This window comes from Canis lupus, chromosome 5 (genome assembly GCF_048164855.1).
Source record: "Canis lupus baileyi chromosome 5, mCanLup2.hap1, whole genome shotgun sequence".
Taxonomy (NCBI): Eukaryota; Metazoa; Chordata; class Mammalia; order Carnivora; family Canidae; genus Canis; species Canis lupus.
Window position 1 is genome coordinate 78,992,453 of NC_132842.1, and position 22,071 is coordinate 79,014,523.

General features: G+C 47.5%; 1 protein-coding gene and 1 long non-coding RNA gene across 4 annotated transcripts in view; one reads left to right on the forward strand and one right to left on the reverse strand.

Moving 5' to 3' along the window:
- PINK1 (PTEN induced kinase 1) overlaps positions 1–11,166 on the reverse strand; it is an 18,074-nt gene extending 6,908 nt beyond the window's left edge. Inside the window, exons 1-3 of the mRNA XM_072828017.1 lie at positions 10,665–11,166; positions 3,168–3,449; positions 552–652 (exon numbers count right to left, since the gene is read on the reverse strand). Of these exons, the coding sequence (XP_072684118.1) occupies positions 552–652; positions 3,168–3,449; positions 10,665–11,060 (779 nt within the window). The 5' untranslated portion in view covers positions 11,061–11,166. The remainder of the gene's footprint in view (positions 1–551; positions 653–3,167; positions 3,450–10,664) is intronic.
- LOC140634279 (uncharacterized) lies at positions 10,670–19,283 on the forward strand. 3 transcript variants are annotated; one of them, XR_012031794.1, is made up of 3 exons: positions 10,670–10,850; positions 18,826–18,921; positions 19,028–19,283. It is a non-coding gene; the product is annotated as an uncharacterized lncRNA (long non-coding RNA). The 3 variants fall into 3 exon arrangements; XR_012031796.1 differs by having other exon boundaries at positions 18,830–18,921; XR_012031795.1 differs by lacking the exon at positions 10,670–10,850 and adding an exon at positions 11,244–11,339.
- Positions 19,284–22,071: the final 2,788 nt, after the last annotated feature.

A 22,071-nucleotide genomic window follows, 5' to 3' on the forward strand; every position in this document is an offset into this window, starting at 1 on the left:
CCCAACTGGTACCTAGTCAACCCTTCAAGAGGCCTTTCCCAATGGGCTCCCCAGCACTGAGCATCCATGATTCTAGCACTTACCATCCTGGCCTCTGCTCCCGACTCGTCTGGCTCCTCTGCCACATGCAGAACTCTTAGGGAATAGGCCACATTTTTTTTTTTTTTTTTTTTTTAATGCTGAGACTGGAATGAGAGCTACCTGCACTGGGGACAGAGTTCAGTTTGTATGGACAGGTGGCTTTCCACCTAGACATTACTTAAGAAGAATCAGAAGTCTGATCAATTTTCCAGAATTCTGAATTGGGCATTTTTGGATGGCCTTCTCTCTCTGCTCCAGTGTGAATCAGCCCCCTGCACCTTTAGTTGGAGTCAGATGATCTGCAATCTTCCCCAAGCTGAATTATCCAACAACTACAAATCTACCACTAACTAAAGTTAGTGAGCATTCAGCGAGCATTTACTATTACATGTCTGTCAGACACATGAGAACACAGGTGAGGAATCTGCCCTCCAAGAACTCACAGCCAGTCTGGGCAGATGAGTGCTTACCTGTAAGTGACCGCTCCGTACTCCCCAGCCAAGGCCACTCGACTAGCTGGGACGAGTTCCTGGCTCATTGTGCTAAAGATGGCTTCACTGGAGGAGCCCGCCTGAAACACGAGCACGAATTCAGGGTTATACCGACCTGAGCACATCCAAGTCCTCCTTGTAATCTGGACCACAGAGCTACCGCCTAGAATTGTTTGGTTTCTTTTTTTAAAGGTTTTGGGGATCCCTGGGTGGCTTAGCGGTTTAGCACCTGCCTTCGGCCCAGGGCATGATCCTGAGTCCCGGGGTCGAGTCCTGCATTAGGCTCCCTGGAGGGATCCTGCTTCTCCCTCTGCCTGTGTCTCTGTCTCTCTCTTTCTCTCTGTCTCTCATGAATAAATAAATAAAATATTTTTTAAAAAAAGGTTTTATTTTTAAGTAATTGCTACACTCAACATGGGGCTTGAACTCAATTCCAAGAGGTGCATGCTCCACCAACTGAGCCAGCCAGCCACACGCTCCTAGAGTTGGTTTTGACATTCAAGGTAAGATAACTCTCTGGGGTGCCTGTGTGGCTCAATCTGCTAAACATCTGACTTTGGCTTGGGTCATAATCCTGGGGCCCTGGGATTGAGCCCCGCATCAGGCTCCCTGCTTGGTGGGGAGCCTGCTTCTCCCTCTCTCACTGCCCCTCCCCCTCAGAGCTCATGCTCTTTCAAATAATGAATAAAATCTTTTAAAAAGGAAAAAAAAAAAAACAACTCTCTGCAGCAGCAAGCCAAGCTAGTCTCTCCTAGGAGAGAGGGGGTGGAGATGTTATCCGTGCCAACCCCTACAGGGCTTCAACACCACACCTCAAACTTGGCAGCTCAGGGGCCCAGGGAAGAAGAGATGGCAAGTTAGGGTGAGGGACCTTTCTTCCTGCCATCGATGCTACTGGCCCTGGGTCACTAAGACTCCCCCTTGCAGGCTGCCTGCAGCAGACGGCAAAGCAGGACAAATCCACCCTGGATAAGTTGTGTTGAATCTCAGGATGACCTTCCCCAGCCTCCCCGTAAAAAGAAACAACAGCAAGAACCAAAGACGAGGACAGGCACCCTACTTTCCTTGTTTCATTACAAATGGCTCTCAGGTCCTATGGAACCTATTAGGAACCCTCTAGGAGTCAAGTCATTTAGCTTTCACAAGTGTAAAAGTTGTCACGCCCATCAGGAAGTTTTGATGCTAACACTGGGTGGTTCACAGGCAAAGGCCTTGGCTACTTGGTAGCTAGTAACCCAGCGTGGAAGGGCAACAGTCCAATAACCTTCATCCCCGAGATCAAAACCAGAAACTGTATTCTTCAGCGTCCAACATGAGCTGCCACGGCTGTGCCCCACCTTAGACTTGGGCGGATGCTCTGGGCAGGTGAAGGAACATCTGGTCTTAATTTTCTAAACCCACCTACAGGGCATCCCTGGGTGGCTCAGCGGTTTGGCGCCTGCCTTTGGCCCAGGGTGCGATCCTGGAGTCCCGGGATCGAGTCCTGGGATCGAGTCCCACGTCAGGCTCCCAGCATGGAGCCTGCTTCTCCCTCCTCCTGTGTCTCTGCCCCTCTCTCTCTCTATCATAATAAATAAATAAATCTTTAAAAAATAAAAAAAAAACTTTAAAAAAATAAAAAAATAATAAAAAATAAAAAAAAAATAAACCCACCTACATAGTGAGAAGGGAAAGAAATTACTCTAGACGAACTCTTTGTTTTTGTGGAGAAAAATATTCAATTTCCCTAAGCCTTGAGTCCTCCCAGGGGGGAAAGCTGGGAGATGACAAGCAAGCCTTTCATCTGGAGGGGAGCTTGAAGAGTGAGTCTGGAGGACAGGAGGCCCTCCTCTCCAGGCCCTCCTCTCCAGGGAGGCAGGTCAGGAGAAAGAGGGAGGATGGTGGGAACCGCACACCTGAATCCAGCTAGGTGGGTCAGCACCCACACGAGAAACCTGCTGTGATGTGTGTGGACCAGACCAGAAGCAGAGGCATCGCCTGGGAGCTGATCAGAAAGGCAGAGACCCAGCCCCCACCCAGGCCGGAGGACTGGAATCCGCCTTTTAACCAGATCCTCAGGTGACTGGCAGCCTATCACAACCTGAGACTCCTGTGTGAGCGGGCGAGGAAGCCTAACCATACAAGAGCCCATCTGCCTCCTGGGAAAAAGCACTAGCAGGTCCACCAACATTGGGGCTTTTTTTTTTTTTTTAAGATTTTATTTATTCATGAGAGATACACACAGAGAGGCAGAGACACAGGCAGAGGGAGAAGCAGGCTCCGTGCAGGGAGCCCGACGTGGGACTCATCCCAGGACCACGACCTGAGCTGAAGGCAGACGCTCAACCGGTGAGCCACCCAGGCATCCCAAGGGGCTTTTTTTTTTTTTTTAAATAAAGATCTTATTTATTTATTTGAGAGAGAGAGAGCATGAGCGGGGTGAGGAGCAGAGGGAGAAGCAGGCTCTCCGCTGAGCAGGGAGCTCATGTGGGTTTTCATCCCAGGACCCCGAGATCACAACCTGAGCTGAAGGCAGATGCTTAACCAAATGAGCCCCCAGGTGCCCCTAGTGTTTTAAGAAATGCCTAATTCCAAGATGAAAGGCCCCCTCCTCACCGAGATATTCCACATCATCTTGATGGCTAAGGGAAAGGTAGGGGCCTGTGAAGCTGGCTCCTCTTCTCGTGCATCGACATCTGGGCCTCGGCCTGGAAGAGGTCTGATGCTCTTCACCACCTCCTGGTTCTGGGGCAACACAGGCATGGTGGCTTCATACACAGCAGCACTGCAACCCTTGCCAATGGACTGCCCTATCAGATACTCCTCCAGCCGGAAGCCCTGCCAGCGTCTAGTGTCCAAAGGGTCAGGAAGCAGCTTGTTTTTCTGGGTGAAAATTGCCTGTGTGGAAGAAAATATGCACAATGAGCAGGATGCCTAGTGGGGGAGGGAGAGGTAGAGCCAGGCAAGGTCTTCACTGACAAGCTCAAGAGCTAATAAAAACACAAACCAAACTGGGTTTTACTGCTCATCCTGGGCTTAGGCGATCCTACCTTTCTCTCCCTTTATTCAGAATAATTTTTTCTCAAACTCTGTACCTGCATTGAAATCAGAGACAGCTGAACACAGAACACTGCATTGGTTAATAGGTCAAAACTTCTAAACTTTGCAGCCAGCACACCTCGCCTGTCAAGCTCCCTGCACAACCTTGGAGGCTTCTGATTACAGAGACAGCTCTTTGTGCAAGGGCCTTGGCAGGCAGCTACTAGATGGTTCTCGAGAGCTGTGGATGGCAGCTCTCCTCAGGTCTTCAGAGGAATACTAGGATTGATGTTTGGTTTAGTCTATGACTCATCTGCTACTAAAGCCACTACAAAGGGTTTTGGAGTCTTTGTGTGGGCTGCCAGCCTGGCAGCTTGATCTGATTGTTCCTTTGGGCAATCAAGCAGCCCCATTTCTGGTGTCCTTGGCTGCGGACAACAGCTACCTCCCTGGGTTCCAAAGCAGCTCTAATAATTCTAAGATATCTGCAGGCTACCTCAGATTGTCTAGCTTCAGTCTGCAAGGCTTCCGGAGAAAGAGCAGTTTTAGGGAATGGAGAAAATTGGAAACCACAGTTTGGAGAATCATAGCCACATACTGGAAGAAACCAGAATTTAGGATCCAGCCCGGTTTTAGAGGCAAACAACAAACACCCAAAGACAGTGAATCTACTATTCACAAATGTGTGATTTTTCTCTCTAAAATCACCCTCATTTCCACCAAGGATAGCCAAATCAAGACTTCGGTTCTAACAATCTTGGCCTAATTATTTACATAAGCGCTGCAAGAATAGTGACTGGCTATATAAGGTTTGCTTTATTTTTAAACAGAAAATCTGCTTTGCTGGAACTTCTCATAAGGAATTTCAGACTGAACTTTTAATAGATCCTCAAGGCTAAGAAGCCAAGCCAAATAGTTGCCATCAGACTTTGCCTGCAGGTATTGCAGATATGAATAAATTCCTCTCTTCATGAGGTCCCCCAAATATCCTGAGGTTCCCGCACCTGCCAGGAAGTGACCTCTTTATTCACCCAGTAAGGCTGCTGGGTACCCTGTAAGTAAGGTCCTAGGCTGATTTTTTCCAAGGGGCTTCACTGGCTCATAAAGTCAACCTCAGTTCCTTAACGCTGTCTGGTCATATCTGAGTCTATGCATGTCTCGCTCAAATAGGATATTCCAGTCAAAGCCTTTATAATATAACCAGTGTTTCTAATTGTGTCCTATGATAATAGATTCTTATTGGTCTTATGCAAATAAATACATTGCCATGAAAATCTGATAACACTCACTGAGAGTTTCTGAATCTAGAGGGACCAGGTGGGGAGAACAAGATAACTGTTTCATATTTGCTTACAAAGAAATATTTTACCAAATTTCTCCAAGTCCTAACAGCTTAAGAGAACAACAGTTTCTTTAAATCTGGAAAAGCCAACATTAGAGACTGAGCAATGTTTCAAAGAGGAGTAATCATCATCCTCAATTCATTGAGTCCCATGTTACTAACTCTTGTTCTGCTTGAATGCAGTTTTCCTGTTACTTCCAGAAATTCTTACTCAGTTTGGTTTTACGACCTTGAAGGTATCAAAGACCTATACTTGTCAGAAGTCCTTTCCATGAATCCCCCTTGAAGCTGAACGCATCCATAACAGCATGAGAGTAAAACAATGACTATAAATGACAAAACACTCAAATATGGCCATGGTTTCCCTGTAGCACAGAACATGTCAGTAATTAGAATTACAAGCAATGACATTACACTAGGACCTAACAAAACCTTAGGAATTTTACATAATTTCTGGAGTGGTTATAGCGTTCACCCATATAAAATAATCTAAGAAGGTTTATCATCACTTATTTGACAATGCTTCCCATGTAATTTGACATATCAAATGAACAAGCCTCATTAATAAAAACATTTCATTTAGAAGTTGAATCTTGGGAATTCGGTCAAAAATATTGTAAGGTTTTGAAACACATGCCTAAATAGGATTACAGATTACCAAGGTGCCGCAAGATTCTAAAGGCAAATAAAGGATTATGTAGTTGTTAGCAAAACTTAGCCTTTTAATATTAAGATTCAACTGTTTGAAATAATCAAAGACCTAAAAAGACAAAACATGGCAACTTTTCTTCTAGGAAGATTAAAAAAGAAAGCCTTTGTTTATAATTTCTTACCAATCTTGTACTGATGTACTTTTTAAAAAAGATTTTATTTATTTATTTGAGACAGAGAGAGAAAGAGAGAGAGAGAGAGAGAGAGAGAGAGAGAGAAGAGCATGAGTGGCAGGGGGTGGGGTGGGGGAGGGCAGAGGGAGAAGCAGACTCTCCATGGAGCAGGGAGCCTGATACGGGGCTCGATCCCAGGCCCCTGAGATCACAACCAGAGCCTAAGGCAGACACTCAACCAACTGAGCCACCAGGTGCCCCGTATTGATGTACTCCAGAGAGTAAAATTCATTCCAACAAGATGAAGGGACACAGGACACATTGTACTTTTTTTTTTGCAACTTCTTGTGAGTCTAAATTACTTCAAAGTTAAAATTTAAAAAAATATATCTCAGCTTCTGTTGATAATCACGGCTTGACCGCAGCCTGATCCTGTTCTCTTAGCCACCTCTCTTCCCCGCTGTCGCTTGTTCCCTAATACACTTCTTTACTAATCTCCATAATCTTGGTCCTGACCATGCACAAAATTCCCTTCCAAAGATTCCCTTCTCACAGACCATCTACAACTTTTCTTTTACAGCCAGTTTCCTCCCATGGTGATGTCTTATAATTCAATGCAAGTCAAGATCAAAACCAGGACAGTGACTTGGCACACTGCCAACTAGATTATAGAACTTACTCGGATTTTACCATTTTTTTAAACCTGCATTCATTCATTCGTGTGTGTGTGTGTGTAGCTCTATGCAACTTTTTTTGAATAGGTAAAGTTCAATATAAGGAATTAATTGACTTAAACGGCAAATTGAAGGAACAAGGGATTCACTGGTACGCCGCTCTCTCGAACCGCTGGGGTTGGGGGTGCCAGGGAAAGCTGCTGGCCGCCTGGCCCCTCAGGAGCCATGTGCTGGGGAGGCCTCGTGCAGTGCGGGTGCCCTGGAGCAAGCACACGGGCAGGGAACCAGGAAACAAAAGCCTTTCCTCCCGTGATCTCTCAGGCACCCTCTATCGACAAACCTCATCATGTCACTTGGCAAAGGAAAACTATTTCAAAGGCCTACGTCAATTTTCACAGAGCAAACGAGAAAGCTGCATTTGGAGCGGAGTCAACTGATAAGTGGGGAGCACCATGGGACCTGGAGTGCCACGGGCGTTTAGTGAGTGTAGGCCAGGAACGCTGTAGCAGTGAGAGCCATCCCCGCCACGCCCAGCAGCACCTCTGCATCAGGCAGGGTCCCAGCGGGAAACAGCAGCACACTCAAATAAGGACACTTTGAGAAGAGTTTCTGGACATGGCAGTGGGCAGGGCTGGGAAACCGCAGGGGGAGTGCAGCTTCCTGGGGCTGCTTATCTCCCCACCACCCCCAGCCTGAAGCAGCAGAAGGGGGCTGCTGGAACCCAGGAGAGAAGCAGGTGGGAAGAGCTGCCCAAAAGGATGATAGGAGCTGGGTGACCTTTAGCCCAGGGTGCAGCCAGCCAGAGTCCCTGAGGTGGGGAATAAGTGCCTCAGCCTCATGCTCTCCCCTCTGTCCTGCAGGTGCCACATCCTTCATCCCACCCCAACCCCCATGTTGAGGGAACCCAGGTGGAGGCCAGAAGTATGGAGAACTGTGGGACACTCCACAGAGCCCTGCTGAGATCCGGCCTGATGGGGAAGGGGCCGAGGGCTAGGCAGCCGTGGGGCTGGCCGTGTCCTGCGACTGCTCCTCTGGCCCCAACTTGGGCCCAGTCAGCCCTCAGAACCTGGCAGTTGGGCAGCATGTCCTCCAATAAGATCCGAGTTGGACATGGCCATGTTGGACTCGGCAGGGAGGTCATGGACGTCCAGCCTAGAGAGGTTCAGAGGCTGACCAGGCCTTGGTGGTTGGTGGCATAGCCACTGGCATCCACTACTTCTGTAAACTCCAAGAGCCTGGAACTCCAAGAACTCAAGAGAGAAGTGGCCATGTTCATTTGACGGGGGTATCCACTCCTTGCCTGGAAACTTGCCTGTGCCTCCCTGCTTCAGGATGAAATAGGTACCCCTGAAGTATGGGCCATATGGCTCCCTGATGTAGGTCAGGGGTTGATCTTTCTGGTGCACCTTCAACACCTGCTTTTGGAGCAGTACTCTCTCAGAGCCTCCACACCACAGAAGCAGTCAGCCAGGAACTGGGGCAGCGACCTCTCCTTCTTCTGATTGCCCTCCGGGGCCAATGCCCTGCCCAAGCCACAGATGCCACCGTTACCCCCATTCCAGACCAGGGCCTCCTTGTGCAGGGACTCTTAAAGTCCCCAAACCCTTCCTTCAACCTCCCTTCAGTCTTCTCTTAGCTGCCTCCAATCCTGCCCTGGGCACCGCCATCCTAGCTGGTGTAGTCCTAGCAGGATAAAATCTTTTAAAAAACAAACAAAAAAAAACTTTAAAAAATTTTTAAAAAGAAATAGAATCACATAGTATGGACCCTTTGGGGACTGATTTTTTTCACTAGGCGCAACACCTTTGAGATTCATTTAGGTTGCTACCTGTATCAATAATTGATTCCTGGTTATTGCTTAATATTTATGGACAGATATACCAGAGTGTAACAATTCTCCTGCCAAAGGATGTCTGGGTTGTTTTTAATATTTTGCTGTTATGAATAATGCTATGAACATTCATGTACAGGGTTTAAAATTATTTTTAAGAATTGTAGTAAAATATGCATAACATAAAATTGACTAAGTCATTTTATTTTTAATTAAAAAAAATTTTTTTTAAGATTGTATTTATTTACTCATGAAAGACTGAGAGAAGCAGAGACACAGGCAGAGGGAGAAGCTGGCTCCCTGTGGACAGCCCGAAGCGGGACTCGATCCCAGGACCCCGGGATCATGACCTGAGCCAAAGGCAGACGCTCTACCACTGAGCTTATCCAGGTGCCCCTTTAAGTCATTTTTAAATCTACAGTTCAATGGCACTAAGGACATTCACACTGTTGTGCAATCATTGCCACATCCGCCTCCAGAACTCTCTTCATCTGGCAAAACTGAAACTCCATACACACGAAACTCTAACTCCCCACTCCCACCTCCAGTGCCTGGCGGCCACCATTCCACTTTATGTTCTGTGACTATGACTAGGTACCTCCTATTAGTGGAATCAGACAATATCTCTCCTCTCCTGACTGGCCTATTTCTTTTAGCCAAAGGTCCTCAAATGTCATCCCTGTTGTAGCCGGTGTCAGAACTTCCTGTGAGGGCCAAATACTTCTCCACCGTATGGAGATATCACCCTTTGTTTACCCATCCATCCATCCATCCATCCAGGGACATCTAGGTCGCTTCCACCTTTGACTATTGTGAATAATGCCTATGAACTTGGGCGCACAAACATCAGCTCAAGTCCCTGCTTTCAGCTCTTTGGGGCATAAACCTACAAGTGGAACTGCTGGGTCAAATGAAATTCTATTTTTAATTTTGAGGGGAGGTGCCCTGCTGTCTTCCACATTTATATCTATGCTCACAAGGACAGCAGCTGGGGACAAGACCAGACGTCACCTGTCTGTCACCCAAACTGGCTAGAGCTCAAGCATGAGACACACTGGTGACGAGTAAGAAGAACGGGAACGAGGGCTGGAAACCAGGAAACAGAGGGGACACTGCCCAGGCAGGCCTTAACCAACTGTGTCCTTGGGCAAGTCACTCCATCTTCCCGGACCTCAGCCCTAGGCACTACGACGCAGGCGCCGTGCTAACTCACTGGGTGGTTTCAAACCCCAGAAGACTGACCTCCCTGGAAGAAACGGGAATTCAGTCCGCAGATGGCCTTCAGACTGGAACCTCCTGGGTCTCCAGCTTGTCTGCTTATCCTGCAGATTTTGGGTTTGCCAGCCTCCCTAACTGCAGAGCCAATTCCTTAAAGTAAATCTTTTTATCTTTTTTAAATAACCACATGCTATTGGTTCTGTTTCTCTGGAGAACCAGAATACAGAATTTGGTTGGGTAGAAACACAGGCCTCTGAGCTATTTCAAGCATTTAGGAAACCTACCCTCCCCCATACCCAGTGACTCCTGACAGCTTTACACAAGTTAATTAAAAACTGTTAGAGGTCTTATGTTTTCCACTGCTCTTCACAGTTTTTACTCTGGCCTCGGCTATGTCACTAACTGGCTACGCTGTGGAGGCTTTAGGTTAAAGGCACAGCCTTGGGGGGGTCCCTGGGTGGCTCAGCGGTTGAGCGCCTGCCTTCGGCCTGGGGATCAGTCCCACATGGGGCTCCCTGCATGGAGCCTGCTTCTCCCTCTGCCTGTGTCTCTGTCTCTCTCTCTGTGTTGTCTCTCATGAATAAATAAATAAAATCTTTAAAAAATAAATAAATAAATAAAGGCACAGCCTTTGCAGAGTCCAACTCTGAGTACCGTCCTCTAGCAGCTGTGCGACTTCGAGCAAATGACTTCACCTCTCTGAGTACTCCTCCTCATCCGTAAAATGGGCATGACAACTACCTCGGGAATACAAGCGTCATGAGAGCTTAGAAAATGTACGCAGAGCCATCAGCGGCGGTGCAGCGGGGGCTAAGATGGGCAGCACGTCTTCCAGAAGACGCTGTTTGAAGGAAGGGGAAATGTCGAGGTGCTGGGCCCACATCGGGAGTCCCGTGACACCGCGAATAAACCTCAACGCGTGATTTCCCACCAATCTCCTGCTGGGACCCAGGCAGCGCTCCATCGCACGGCCCCGGCAGCAGGTGACGCCCCGCCCCCGCCGCTCACCTGCCCCGGCCCCGCCTCTTGCTCACCTGCCCCTGCCCTGGCCCCGCCCCTCACTTGCCCCGGCCCCGCCCCATATGCCCCGCCCCGGCCCCGCCCCCTCCGCTCATCTGCCCCGCCCCGGCCCCGCCCCCTCCGCTCTCCGGCCCCCGCCCCCCGTCGCCCCGCCCCGCCGCTCACCTGGATCTCCCGACAAGCCGCCGCCGCCCGCCGGCCCTCCGCCTGCTTCTCCTCGATGAGGCCCAGGCCCAACCCGAAGGCCAGAAAGACGGCCCGGCCGCAAGGGCCCGCGCCACCCCGGGCCCGCACCGCGAACTGCCGCTGGAGTCGCGCCGCCAGCCCGGCCACCGACTGGCGGAAGAAGCGGTAGCGGTCGGGGAGCCCGAGCCCCAGCCTGCGCCGCTCCGCGCCGGGTCCCGCGGCCTGGCCCGGGCGTTCTCCGCGGCCCCAGCCCGCCGCGGGGCCCGGCCGCTCGGGCCGCCCCCAGCCGCAGGCCGGGCCAGGCTTGGCCGTGAAGCGCAGCAGCAGCGCTCGGCCCAGCTGCAGGCCGCGGCCCAGCGCCTGTCGCACCGCCATGGCGGCCCCGCACCCGGCTACTCCGCGCCAGCCGCCTCCGGCCTCCCGCCTCCCGCCTCCCGCCTCCCGCCTCCGGGACGCCCGGCCCAGCAACAAACTTCGGGGCGGGGCCTCTGCGCAGGCGCGGGCGCCGGGGGGCGGGGCCGCGGCGCGGGCGGTTCCCCGGCTGGGCGCGAGGGGGCGCCGTGCGCGCACCTGCGCGGCGGGGAGCGCGCTCGCCCCGGGGCGCTTTGCACCCGGCGGGGAGGGGCCCTGAGTGCTCAGAACGTCGTTTCAGAGGTTTGTCCCGCAGGAGTGACCTTGGGAGCCTGCTTAGTTTAAATTAGCTGGCCTCCGGGTCGGTACCAGCCCTTCTGGGGGCGCCTGGGGGACTCAGTTAAGTGGCTGCCTTTGGCTCAGGTCATGATCTCAGGGCCCTGGGTTGGAGCCCCACATTAGGCTCCCTGCTCAGGGGGGAACCGGCTTCTCCCTCTCCCGTTGCTCCTCCCCCCGTGCTTGTCCTCTCTCTCTCTCAAATAAATAAAATATTAACAAACAAAAGGAAAGAAAGAAGAGAAAGAAGAAAGAAAGAAAGAAAGAAAGAAAGAAAGAAAGAAAGAAAGAAAGAAAGAAAGAAAGAAAGAAAGAAAGAAAGAAAGAAAGAAAGAAGAAAGAAGAAAGAAAAAAGAAAGAAAAAGAAAGAAGAAAGAAAGAAGAAAGAAGAAAGAAAAAGAAAGAAGAAAGAAAGAAAAGAAAGAAGAAAGAGAAAGAAAGAAAGAAAGAAAGAAAGAAAGAAAGAAAGAAAGAAAGAAAGAAAGAAAGAAGAAAAGGAAAGAAAGAAAGGAAGGAAAGGAAAGAAAAGAAAGAAAAAGAAAAAGCCATTTCTGGTCTGGACATCAAGAGCTATAAATCTTGCTTTACATCCCCTTTGGCTCCAAGCTCTGCTGGCCCCCCAGAATGAAAACCAGGAGGGGAGGCAAACACACCTAGCGCAAGCTCCTTGAAGATGGAAAGACATGGTAACATAGAAATGCAGCTCTCTCCAAACTGCATGTAGGCAAACAATGTTTAAATTCAGACCCCATCATTGGCCCTGTAAATACGGCCCTTATGGGGATGGTCAGTTGGAAGTCTTACATGTGGGGCCGGTGCTCTGCCCCGGTCTCTCAATCCGGACTCCAGCCTGGCTGTCTCCATCGGGCTTCCCCAGCTAATGAGGCTGGATGTTGTAAGTACCTGGTCTCATGTAACTTTGCCTCATTCTCCTTTACTGCTTATCTATGTATACCCTTATCTATGTATACCTTGCTTTGCTTTTTCCTTTCCATTTCTGTTTCTACTAGGTTTTTTTTTTTTTAAGATTTTATTTATTTATTCATGAGAGACACACAGATTGTGAGAGAGAGGCAGAGACACAGGCAGAGGGAGAAGCAGGCTCCATGCAGGGAGCCCCACGTGGGACTCGATCCGGAGTCCCCAGGATCACACCCCAGGCTTCAGGCGGCTCTAAACCGCTGCGCCACCAGGGCTGCCCTCTACTAGGTTTTTATAATAGCAATAACGTTTTCCTTTCTTGAAACTGAAACTATGACTATCCATGAATTCCTTTTTCAAAACACGCACCTCAGCCCTCATGTAGGCTCCTCTCTACAAGCCCACAGTCCTCTTCCCTTCTTACCACACCCCCCAAGAGAAATCTCACCCAAAGTCCAAGTTTTTCCGATGCCTCAAGACCTGGAGCAACTTGCCCAAAGTCACACTGCGGGTTAGTAGCAGAGCCCTGTACCCAAGCCCTCTCTTAGGAATGGCTGATAAAGGGATTTGTACTGAGTGATTTCCTTTTTTTTTTTTCTTTCCTTTTCTTGACTTTGTTTTAATTTTTTAAAATTTTATTTGTTCATTTTAAAGATTTTATTTATTTATTCATGAGACACATGAAGAGGGGAGAGACATAGGCAGAGGGAGAAGCAGGCTCCCTGAGGAGCCTGATGCAGGACTTGATCCCAGGGTCCTGGGATCACAGCCTAAGCCAAGGGCAGAGGCTCAACCACTGAGCCACCCAGGCTTCCCTTATTTATTTATTTCAGAAAGAGAGAGAGTGAGAAAGCACACAAGGAGGGAAGGGGCAGGGGGAAGGCAGGTTTCCCACTGAGCAGGGAGCCGCCCATGGGGCTCTATCCCAGGATCCTGAGATCATGACCCGAGCTGAAAGTTAATGTTCAACTGACTGAGCCACCTTGACTTTGTTTTTAATGGAAAATTTCAAACATACACAAAAAATAGAATAATATAGTGAACCCCAAATACCCATCACCCAGCTTCAGCAACTACTGACAAATAGCCATTATATTATTCATTTATACCTTCCGACTAACCCTCTCCCCCATTACTTTCAAGGAAATCCCAGGCACAGTTAATTTATAAATACTTTAGTATCTATCGCTAAGAGATAAGAATTCTTTAAAAAAAAACAAACCATAAACCGTGATTACCATCTCTAGAAAGAGTAACATTAACTCTGTAATATCATTTACTATCCAGTTGATATTCAGATTTCCCCATCATTGTATTTTGCTTTACAGTTATTCAGATTGGGATCCAAACAAGGTCTACATAATTTATTTGGGTCAGTGAGTTATTGTTGAATAAGAAATACATCCCTCAGGATGTAGATTTTGTGGTACTGTCAGTTTAAAGGTCCCTATAATCCCTGGGTGGTGCAGCGGTTTGGCGCCTGCCTTTGGCCCAGGGCGTGATCCTGGAGACCCGGGATGGAGTCCCGCGTCGGGCTCCGGGCATGGAGCCTGCTTCTCCTCTGCCTGTGTCTCTGCCTCTCTCTCTCTCTCTCTCTCTCTCTGTGTGACTATCATAAATAAATAAAAGTTTAAAAAAAAGTACAGCTACATGCAACAGCATGCATATATTTTATAAATATACTGATCAGTAAGGAAAGCAAACATAAAAAAGGAATAAATATTATGATTCCATCTGCAAAAGTTCAGAGGCAGGTAAAACTAATCTATAGCGTTAAAGGTCAGGAGAGCAGTTGCCCTTGGGAGGTAGTTACTAGAAATGGACTCAAGGAGGCTTTTGGGGCCTGGTGACATTCTCTTCCTTGACCTGGGTATGTTCATTTGATGAAAATTCATCTAGATGTACCCTCTGGCTTACGCAGTTTTCTGTGTGTCATATCTCAATAAACATTTTACATAAAAATCTTTTTAACATAATGAAAGCTTTTTTGAAAAGTTCTAACTCATTTATGGTCTCAGATTTTTAAAAAATGAACTTATTTTGAACAGTGCATGAAAGTTCGTGAAGTTTATTCAACTGTCTTTGAACGTAGTGGTTTCCAACAGCAGATACATTTTAATAATGAGCTTCTCTGTATCATAAACCAGGAGTTGAACTTTGCTCTGCAGTAGTGCGCAGCGCACAGCTGAGTCAGCCTATTTCTGAACCATATATAGAGGATGAGACTTAGCATTTTTTATGGCCCACTGACATTAGGGAGCATCTTCACTCCCATTCTCCTGATGCTGGTGTGGCAGGAGAGGCAGGACACCAAGAGAGAGCAAGGAAAAGATTTCACATCCCTTTCTTCTGCCTTAAATATGAAGTCAAGGGACATGTAAATGCTGGAAGGAGTCTTCAATCATCTAAGGAGTTCTGGCCACCAGGCTTGCTGGGCCATGGGGTGGACCCCTAGCTAGGAACAGGTAGTCAACTGTTTCAGCAGAGTGTGTGTGTGTGTGTGTGTGTGTGTGTGTGTGTGTATGATCTCTTTTATTGGGAGAAACTGCAGGGCCCCGGTGATATCCCATCATATTTATTTGGGAGAGACATACATAGATAAATGGATGAGCTTCTTTCCTATTTATAGGGGCACATAGAAAGCAGATATTGTCTTTAATTTTTTTTGGATAGATCTCAGAGAATTTTAAATTACAATTTTACATGCTCCACTGAAATTGTCCTTTGGAGAAAGCTAAGAAAGAAAAGGTTGGAGAAACTTGACACTCCAATAATCTCAGGCTCATCCGTGGAAACCTAGTCAGGGCAAAGATCTCATTTAAAGTTTAAATCTGGGGCAGCCCTGGTGGCTCAGCGGTTTAGTGCCGCCTTCGGCCCAGGGTGTGATCCTGGAGATCCGGGATCGAGTCCCACGTCAGGCTCCCTGCATGGGGCCTGCTTCTCCCTCTGCCTGTGTCTGTGCCTCTCTCTCTCTCTGTGCCTCTCATAAATAAATAAATAAAATATTTTTAAATAAATAAATAAATAAATAAATAAATAAATAAATAAATAAATAAATAAAATTTAAATCTGGGATGCCTGGGTGGCTCAGTAGTTGAGCATCTGCCTTTGGCTCAGGTCGTGATCCTGGGGTCCTGGAATCGGGTCCCGCCTCAGGGAGCCTGCTTCTGTCTCTGCCTCTCTCTGTGTGTCTTTCATGAATAAATAAATTTTTTTTTAAAAAGTTTAAATCTATTCATCTGCTGTGTGTCACTGTCATTAGAGCACTTCTCTTTAATGTTTACTGAGAAGGAACAAGAGGTTCTCTGAGAGATTTAATGTTTTCACTGCAAAGGTTTTCTTTACTCTCCTAGAAATGTAACCTTTTACGTAAGGCTTCTGATGATTACACTTATAAGTGTATTATAAGCTTATAAGAGGTACTCGCTAACGAGATATTTTATTAGTGTTTTTGAGTTAAGGGGGGTATTTGTTATCAGCCGTTGGTTTTGTTCCCCTAAGCTGCAAATAACCTTGCCAACCCTTGATGCTTAACCCACCCACCTGCAGAAACCAATTCTCCAGAATGATGTTAATTAGCCCTCCACTGGAGGCTGTGGCAGTTTCTTGTTCAACAGAGAACTCTCGACTGGTACACTTCTCCTGTTAAAAAAAAAAAAAAATCTAAGTTTCTTCTGACAGGTCTGAACCAAGCATAGCACAAAACTTGATTCTTCCGCAGACCTCTGTATGGAAAGGGCAAGCAAGTGGATTTCTAAATGGGAGAGAGGCTTCTAGCAGAAATTGCGGGGGTTTCATGTTCTCTGTTCTCAGGGCAGAGATAGACCCTCAAGCAGTGGGGCACAGCAGCTGCCTTTCTTAGGGATCACGGCCCTGATTCCACTTGTCCCCGTCTGTCCTCCTGGGAAGGAAAAGTCCCCCTATAGTGGCACCAAGTCTCAGGTCTCAGGTCATCCTCCTGAAACATCTTCCGTGTCTGTAGGGCTATCCCAAGAAGGTGAAGAGTTGGAGGTATGATATATGATTTTCTGCCGAGATGACTGTTTATGCTGCAGAGTTAATGTTCTTCACAAGAGTCTTGTTCATCCCTAGAACATTCATTACGTATCACCTATGTACTAGGCAGGTTTTGCTGTGCTCAACCATGGGAATTTGAGGAGAACAGAGGGAGTCCTTGGAGAGGCCCCAGGACTCTTCGTTGGCACACACCGCTCTACGGGCATCCCTGTCTTCATTATACCCTCTTCCCTCCAGGCAACAAGACTGCGTAGTTTGGGTGAAATATGTAATATTCCTAAGAAGCATCATTTAACCTTCCCCCAAAGGACAATAGGGGGTTTGGGGGGGGGGGAGAAAGTGATACTGGTGTAAAAATGGAAAAAGACAAGACTTAAAAAAAAAAAAAAAAAAGAACCATTGAGGGATGTTTGACCTTCCCTGTAGACAGCGTCTGTTGGCAGCATTTCCATGTTCTTTGTCTCCTCCTGGCAGGAGACAAATTTTCCCAGAGCAGCAACATCCTTTATCCACAGACCATTTCAGAAATGCTATCTCTAAATTGCCAGCAGAGGTGGAGGAGTTTTCGCTAAAACTGTTGACAGAGCAAAGCTGCTACGAGATCAAAATCCGGCTCCTTGAAATTCCTGGGCTGCAATTTTTGCAAGTTAGAGCCAGACAGTGGTGGGCAGAGAGATTTCCTTGGGAGGAAGGGTGTCTGCTTCGCCAAGGTGGAGGAAAACATGGTGGTGGTGGATTAGGGAGAGGGTGTGCAGCTGAGAAATTCAGACAATCTGTGGCTCAAGCCGTCCCATAAATTTGCTGCCCTGCAGTGATTCCTCAAAGTAGAAACATGGCCATATCACCTGCTATTAGAGTCCTTGACAGGCTCTTTGCCCTGCCCTTTGCCCCCTAAGGCCAAAGATCCTTAGCCTGGCACAGCAAGGCCTTCACTACTTGGCCCTGGCATCTTTCTTGCTGCCCCCTTTTCTTGTTGCCTTTTATGATCCAACAATACTGGGTTACTTGCCGTCATCCCAAGCATCATGTTGGTTCCTCTGTCGTGATTGACCTCTTTGAAAGAATCCCCCTTCATACTTAAGATCATCTAGTTCGTGGGATGCCTGGGTGGCTCAGCGGTTGAGCCTCTGCCTTTGGCTCAGGGCGTGATCCCAGAGTCCTGGGATTGAGTCCCACATCGGGCTCCCTGCATGGAGCCTGCTTCTCCCTTGGACTGTGTCTCTGCCTCTCTCTTTGTATCTCTCATGAGTAAATAAATAAACTCTTAAAAAAAAAAAAAGATCATCTAGTCTGGGAAGACTTCTTTGACCTTTTCTAGACTGGGCTGGATGCTTGCTCTCTGTCTCCTCCTCTACAGTTAGTTCTGTTAGGACATGGATTGTGATTTTGAAACCTTAGGTCCCCAGCACCCAGCATGGGGCCTGCTGGATCTCTAGCCCTTGCCTGAGAGCCATCTGGGAACACAAGCCCTCTGTGGGCAGCCTCGCTCCCAAGGGGGAGGAGAAGGAGAAGGGGCTGGGCTATCCTTCTAAATTCCCTAAATTCCGAGTTACAAGACTCACTCCTCCCATAAATTACAAGACTCTTTCCCCTCCTGGGAAGAAGGGTAGGGGTGGGGAGGAGCCTAAAGGTTCAGAATGTCAAATAGTTCACCCTCTCCCCTAGCAGGACCAACTATTGCAATTGCTCTATAGCATTTATGCCACATGATTGCTAACTGAATTTCTTTTCTATGACTTGTCTATAGTCTCTTTGTGGGTTTTTTTTTTTAATTAAAAAGTCTTTAATTTTATTTGTTTATTTATTTGAGAGAGATAGTGAGAGCGCAAGCAGGGGGGGTGGCAGAGGGAGAAGAAGCAGGCTCCCCACCGAGGAAGGAGCCCAACCCAGGACCCCAAGATTACAACCTGAGCCGAAGGCAGATGCTCAACTGACTGAGCCATCCAGGCACCCCTTAAAGTCTTTTAAATAAAAGTAATATGAATATATGGTTCAAGAAAACACTACTGGTACATATGGATGGCCTCATCATGAAAAACAATAATATTCTGTTCCAGTTCCCTATAAGCCCAGAGGTAATGATAGTTCACTCCTTTGGGATTTCTCCTAGTTTCCTTCAACTCTCTAGTATCTCCCGATTTGGAAGACTGAGCTATTTAAAGCACAAAGCTGACCAAATCACACCCCTTGCCTGAAACTGATGGCTGCCCTTCACAATTAGGTCAACCCCTTTCCTGGGCCAGGCCTGCTTGCTCTGACCCTCCAGCCATTCTTGTTTTTGTTTTTTTTTTTTTTCTTTTCTTTCTCCTCATGCTACTTCTATTTCTACATCTTTAGAGTGACCGGGCCTTTGTGTAGTCCCCTCCCCTCGACTGTGGACTAGACTTTAGTGGCCTAAGGAATAGAATTTGGCAGAAATCATTGGATATTGGCTTCATGGTTGGGTTACAAAAAGACTCTGGCTTCTGTCTTGCTCACTCTTTCCTGCTCTCTTGCTTGTTTCTTCTGGGGAAAGCCAGCTGCTGTGTTGTAAGCTGCCCTGTGGAGAAGCCCATGAAGCAAGGAGTAGTAACAGCAACAGCGCACTGGAACTGGATCCTGCCAACACCATGTGAGTGTGCTTTGAAGTGGATGGTTTCCCGGTCAAGCCCTCAAGTAAGACCACAGCCCCAGCTGACATCTTTTTTTTTTTTTTTTTTTTTTTTTTTTATTCATAGAGACAGAGAGAGAGAGAGAGAGAGGCAGAGGGAGAAGCAGGCATCATACAGAGAGCCTGACGTGGGACTTGATCCAGCGTCTCCAGGATCACGCCCTGGGCTGCAGACGGCGCTAAACCACTGAGCCACGGGGGCTGCCCCCCAGATGACATCTTAACTGCAGGCTTATAGGAGACCTTAAGCCAGATAATCCAGCTCTGCCCAGAGTCCTGGCCTGCAGAAACTGTGAAATAATAAATCTTTGTTTTCCTAAGCTGCTACATTTTGGCATAATTTGTTACACAGCAATAGATAGGTAATGTAGTCACTATTCCATATTTTTTCCTGCTCAGTCATTGAGTTTTTAATCCCCTTTCCTTAAATCCCCCCTACTCTACCCCTCAAAAACAATGTTAACAGATTGGATGTTCCTTCCGTGCTTCTTTCTGTGCTCCTAGCCATGCACAAAATACTAAGTGTGTGCGAGAGAACTACCAGGCCATTCCACTTTTTAAATTAAAGATTTTATTTATTTCTTCATGAGAGACACACAGAGACACAGGCAGAGGGAGAAGCAGGCTCACTGCAGGGAGTCTGATGGGGGACTCGATCCCAGGATCCCAGGATCCCGGGATCACGATCTGAGCCAAAGGCAGATGCTCAACCACTGAGGTACCCAGGTGCCCCTCCATTATTTATTCTTGAATAGCACTTTCTAGCTTTGTTTCTAACATAGGCACCCAAAGTACCCCTAGTGCCTGTCAATTATAGCTGTGCTTTCCTCCCTGCTGAAAGGAAATCCTAAAGAATCTTGTATTTTACATAAGCAATTAGCAGCAGCTGGCAAAAGCAGCAGAAATAAATCCATGCTTCTATTTTTTTCCATGGGAATCTGGGACTCTGCTTTACAGTCCTAAAAAACACAGACAGCTCTGAATAACCGAGCATGTGCTGCTCTGAAATTATAGGTCCTCACAACAGGGGACAAGTAATTAAAAGTCCTTTTATTTTAAACAAACATCCCAGCCTCTCTCTAACCAAATGGGTGACAGCGTTCAAATAATTCTGGAATCCTTCAGGATTAAGTTCCCCAGTCTGTTTCCGCCAAGTATAGGAACCCTGGGCTTAGCGCTTCAGGCAGTCCTCGTTCTTTGCTCCTCCCCAGGTTCTGTTCCCATTATTGTCGCTGCCTTCCCCTCCTCAGGCAAGCTCCACTCCTGCTGCTCCCAGATCGCTGTCTTCCCCCTTGGTGACACTTGGGTCATGAAGTACTATAATCTTTAGATCTCATTTTCCCACTGATAGGCTGAGAGCTCCATGCAGGTAGGATTTTATCTGTTTTATTCACTGCCGCATCCCCAGGACCTGGCTCCAGCCCTAGAATATAGTGGGCATCTGATCAATGATTGTTAAAGGAATGGATAGATCAGCTTGTTGGTAAAAATCAAATCCATCCTCAAAGGACCGACATTTGTCACCTTTAATAAAAGTAATGGCTGATTTTATCAGACGAGCTTATTGAGGGCCCACCACGGGACTCATGATTTCATTCATCTGCACAACAATTCCATGGGGTGGACGCTATCATTTTGTCTTATAGAGGAGGAAATTGAGTCTCAGAGCAATGGAACAACTTGCCCAAAGCCACACAGTTTGGAGGCTGTCCAGCTCCAAAGTGGAAACCCATTGTGCTCTCCCTTTTCTTTTTCTTATTAAATTTTTAAAACCATTTTGGAAATTTAAAAAATTCAGATGTGTACAGAGAAAACAAATGACAAATCGAGATTCCCATCGACCAGAATTTTAACAGATGTTAACGTCTTGGTGTATTTTCTTCCAACTTTGTCTTTTTTTCCTTCTTCATCTCGCTTTGCTGAGAATATTCAGAAGACTGTGCTGAAGACCCCAATGACCCTTTCGAAAGAAAGGCAGAGTCGACTTTTGTGCCGTGCAGCAATGCTGGGATCACCTTCCTGCCTCCGAAGACGGCGGCAGGTAGGTCTGGGTGTGTGGTGGCAAAGCCAGACAGCAACACCTGCATGCACTTCGGACCTGAGTAGAAAGGACTCACAGGGAAGGGGTGACTTACCTGTCCACTTCCTGTGTCCCCAGCAACCTTCCTCTTTCCTCGGAAATCTATGCTCTATTCTTACCCCAGCCAGTGAGGCTGGTTCCAAGGCCAGCTTCCAGGGAGGACACCCAGAGCCATCAGCCCCCTCTAGAGGGCCAGCCTGTCTCCTTTCCTTACTCAGTCCTCCCCTTCCTCATTCTGTGTGTGTGTGTGTGTGAGAGAGAGAGAGAGAGAGAGAGAGAAAGAGAGAGACTCTGAGAGACAGAGGCATGAAGACAATGTTTGATAACCAATGCATCAATGAAATAGTCCCCTCCCTGAGCCTCCTCACACCCTAGAAGGCAGCATGGCACCTCCGCTGCACCCACCTTGCACTTGGTACTTGCCTGGATCACCATATATATTTCTGTGCATTTGACCTGTTTACACCTCTCTTCCTGTCAGATTGTGAGTTATTTCAAGGGCAGAGGCTATTTCTTATCCATCTTTCACTTTGCACTATTTGCCATGTAAAAGATACAAAGGCAGCCAAACATCAGCTGTGGGAGAATGGAAAAAACACTTGCAATCGGACAGACCAGATTCAAATTCCAGCTCGGCCACATATTAGCTGTGTGGCTTTGGGCAAGCGACTTTACCTCTCTGAGCTTCGATTTGCTCACTGGTACCTTGAGCTTGATGAGTGGGGATTCACATATGGCTTCATATGTGTTACACGCCTCAGCACAGCTCGAGGCAAAGATCATGCACTATTTCTAGGCCACGGTGGGAGCTTTGGGACCTGGATTCGGGTCTGAGCTTTGCCATAGTCCTAGAGCAAGTCACTCAATGTCTCTGAAGTCCAGTGCCCTCATCTGCAAGAAGGGGGAGATACCTTGAGTTGGTGAGCACTTTAAATAAAGAGAGTCCATATGAAAGTACTTGGCACACAGTCTTCAGAGATACATTTCTATCCTGTCTAGACAAACTCATGCTTTTCCCTTTAGACTTTGTT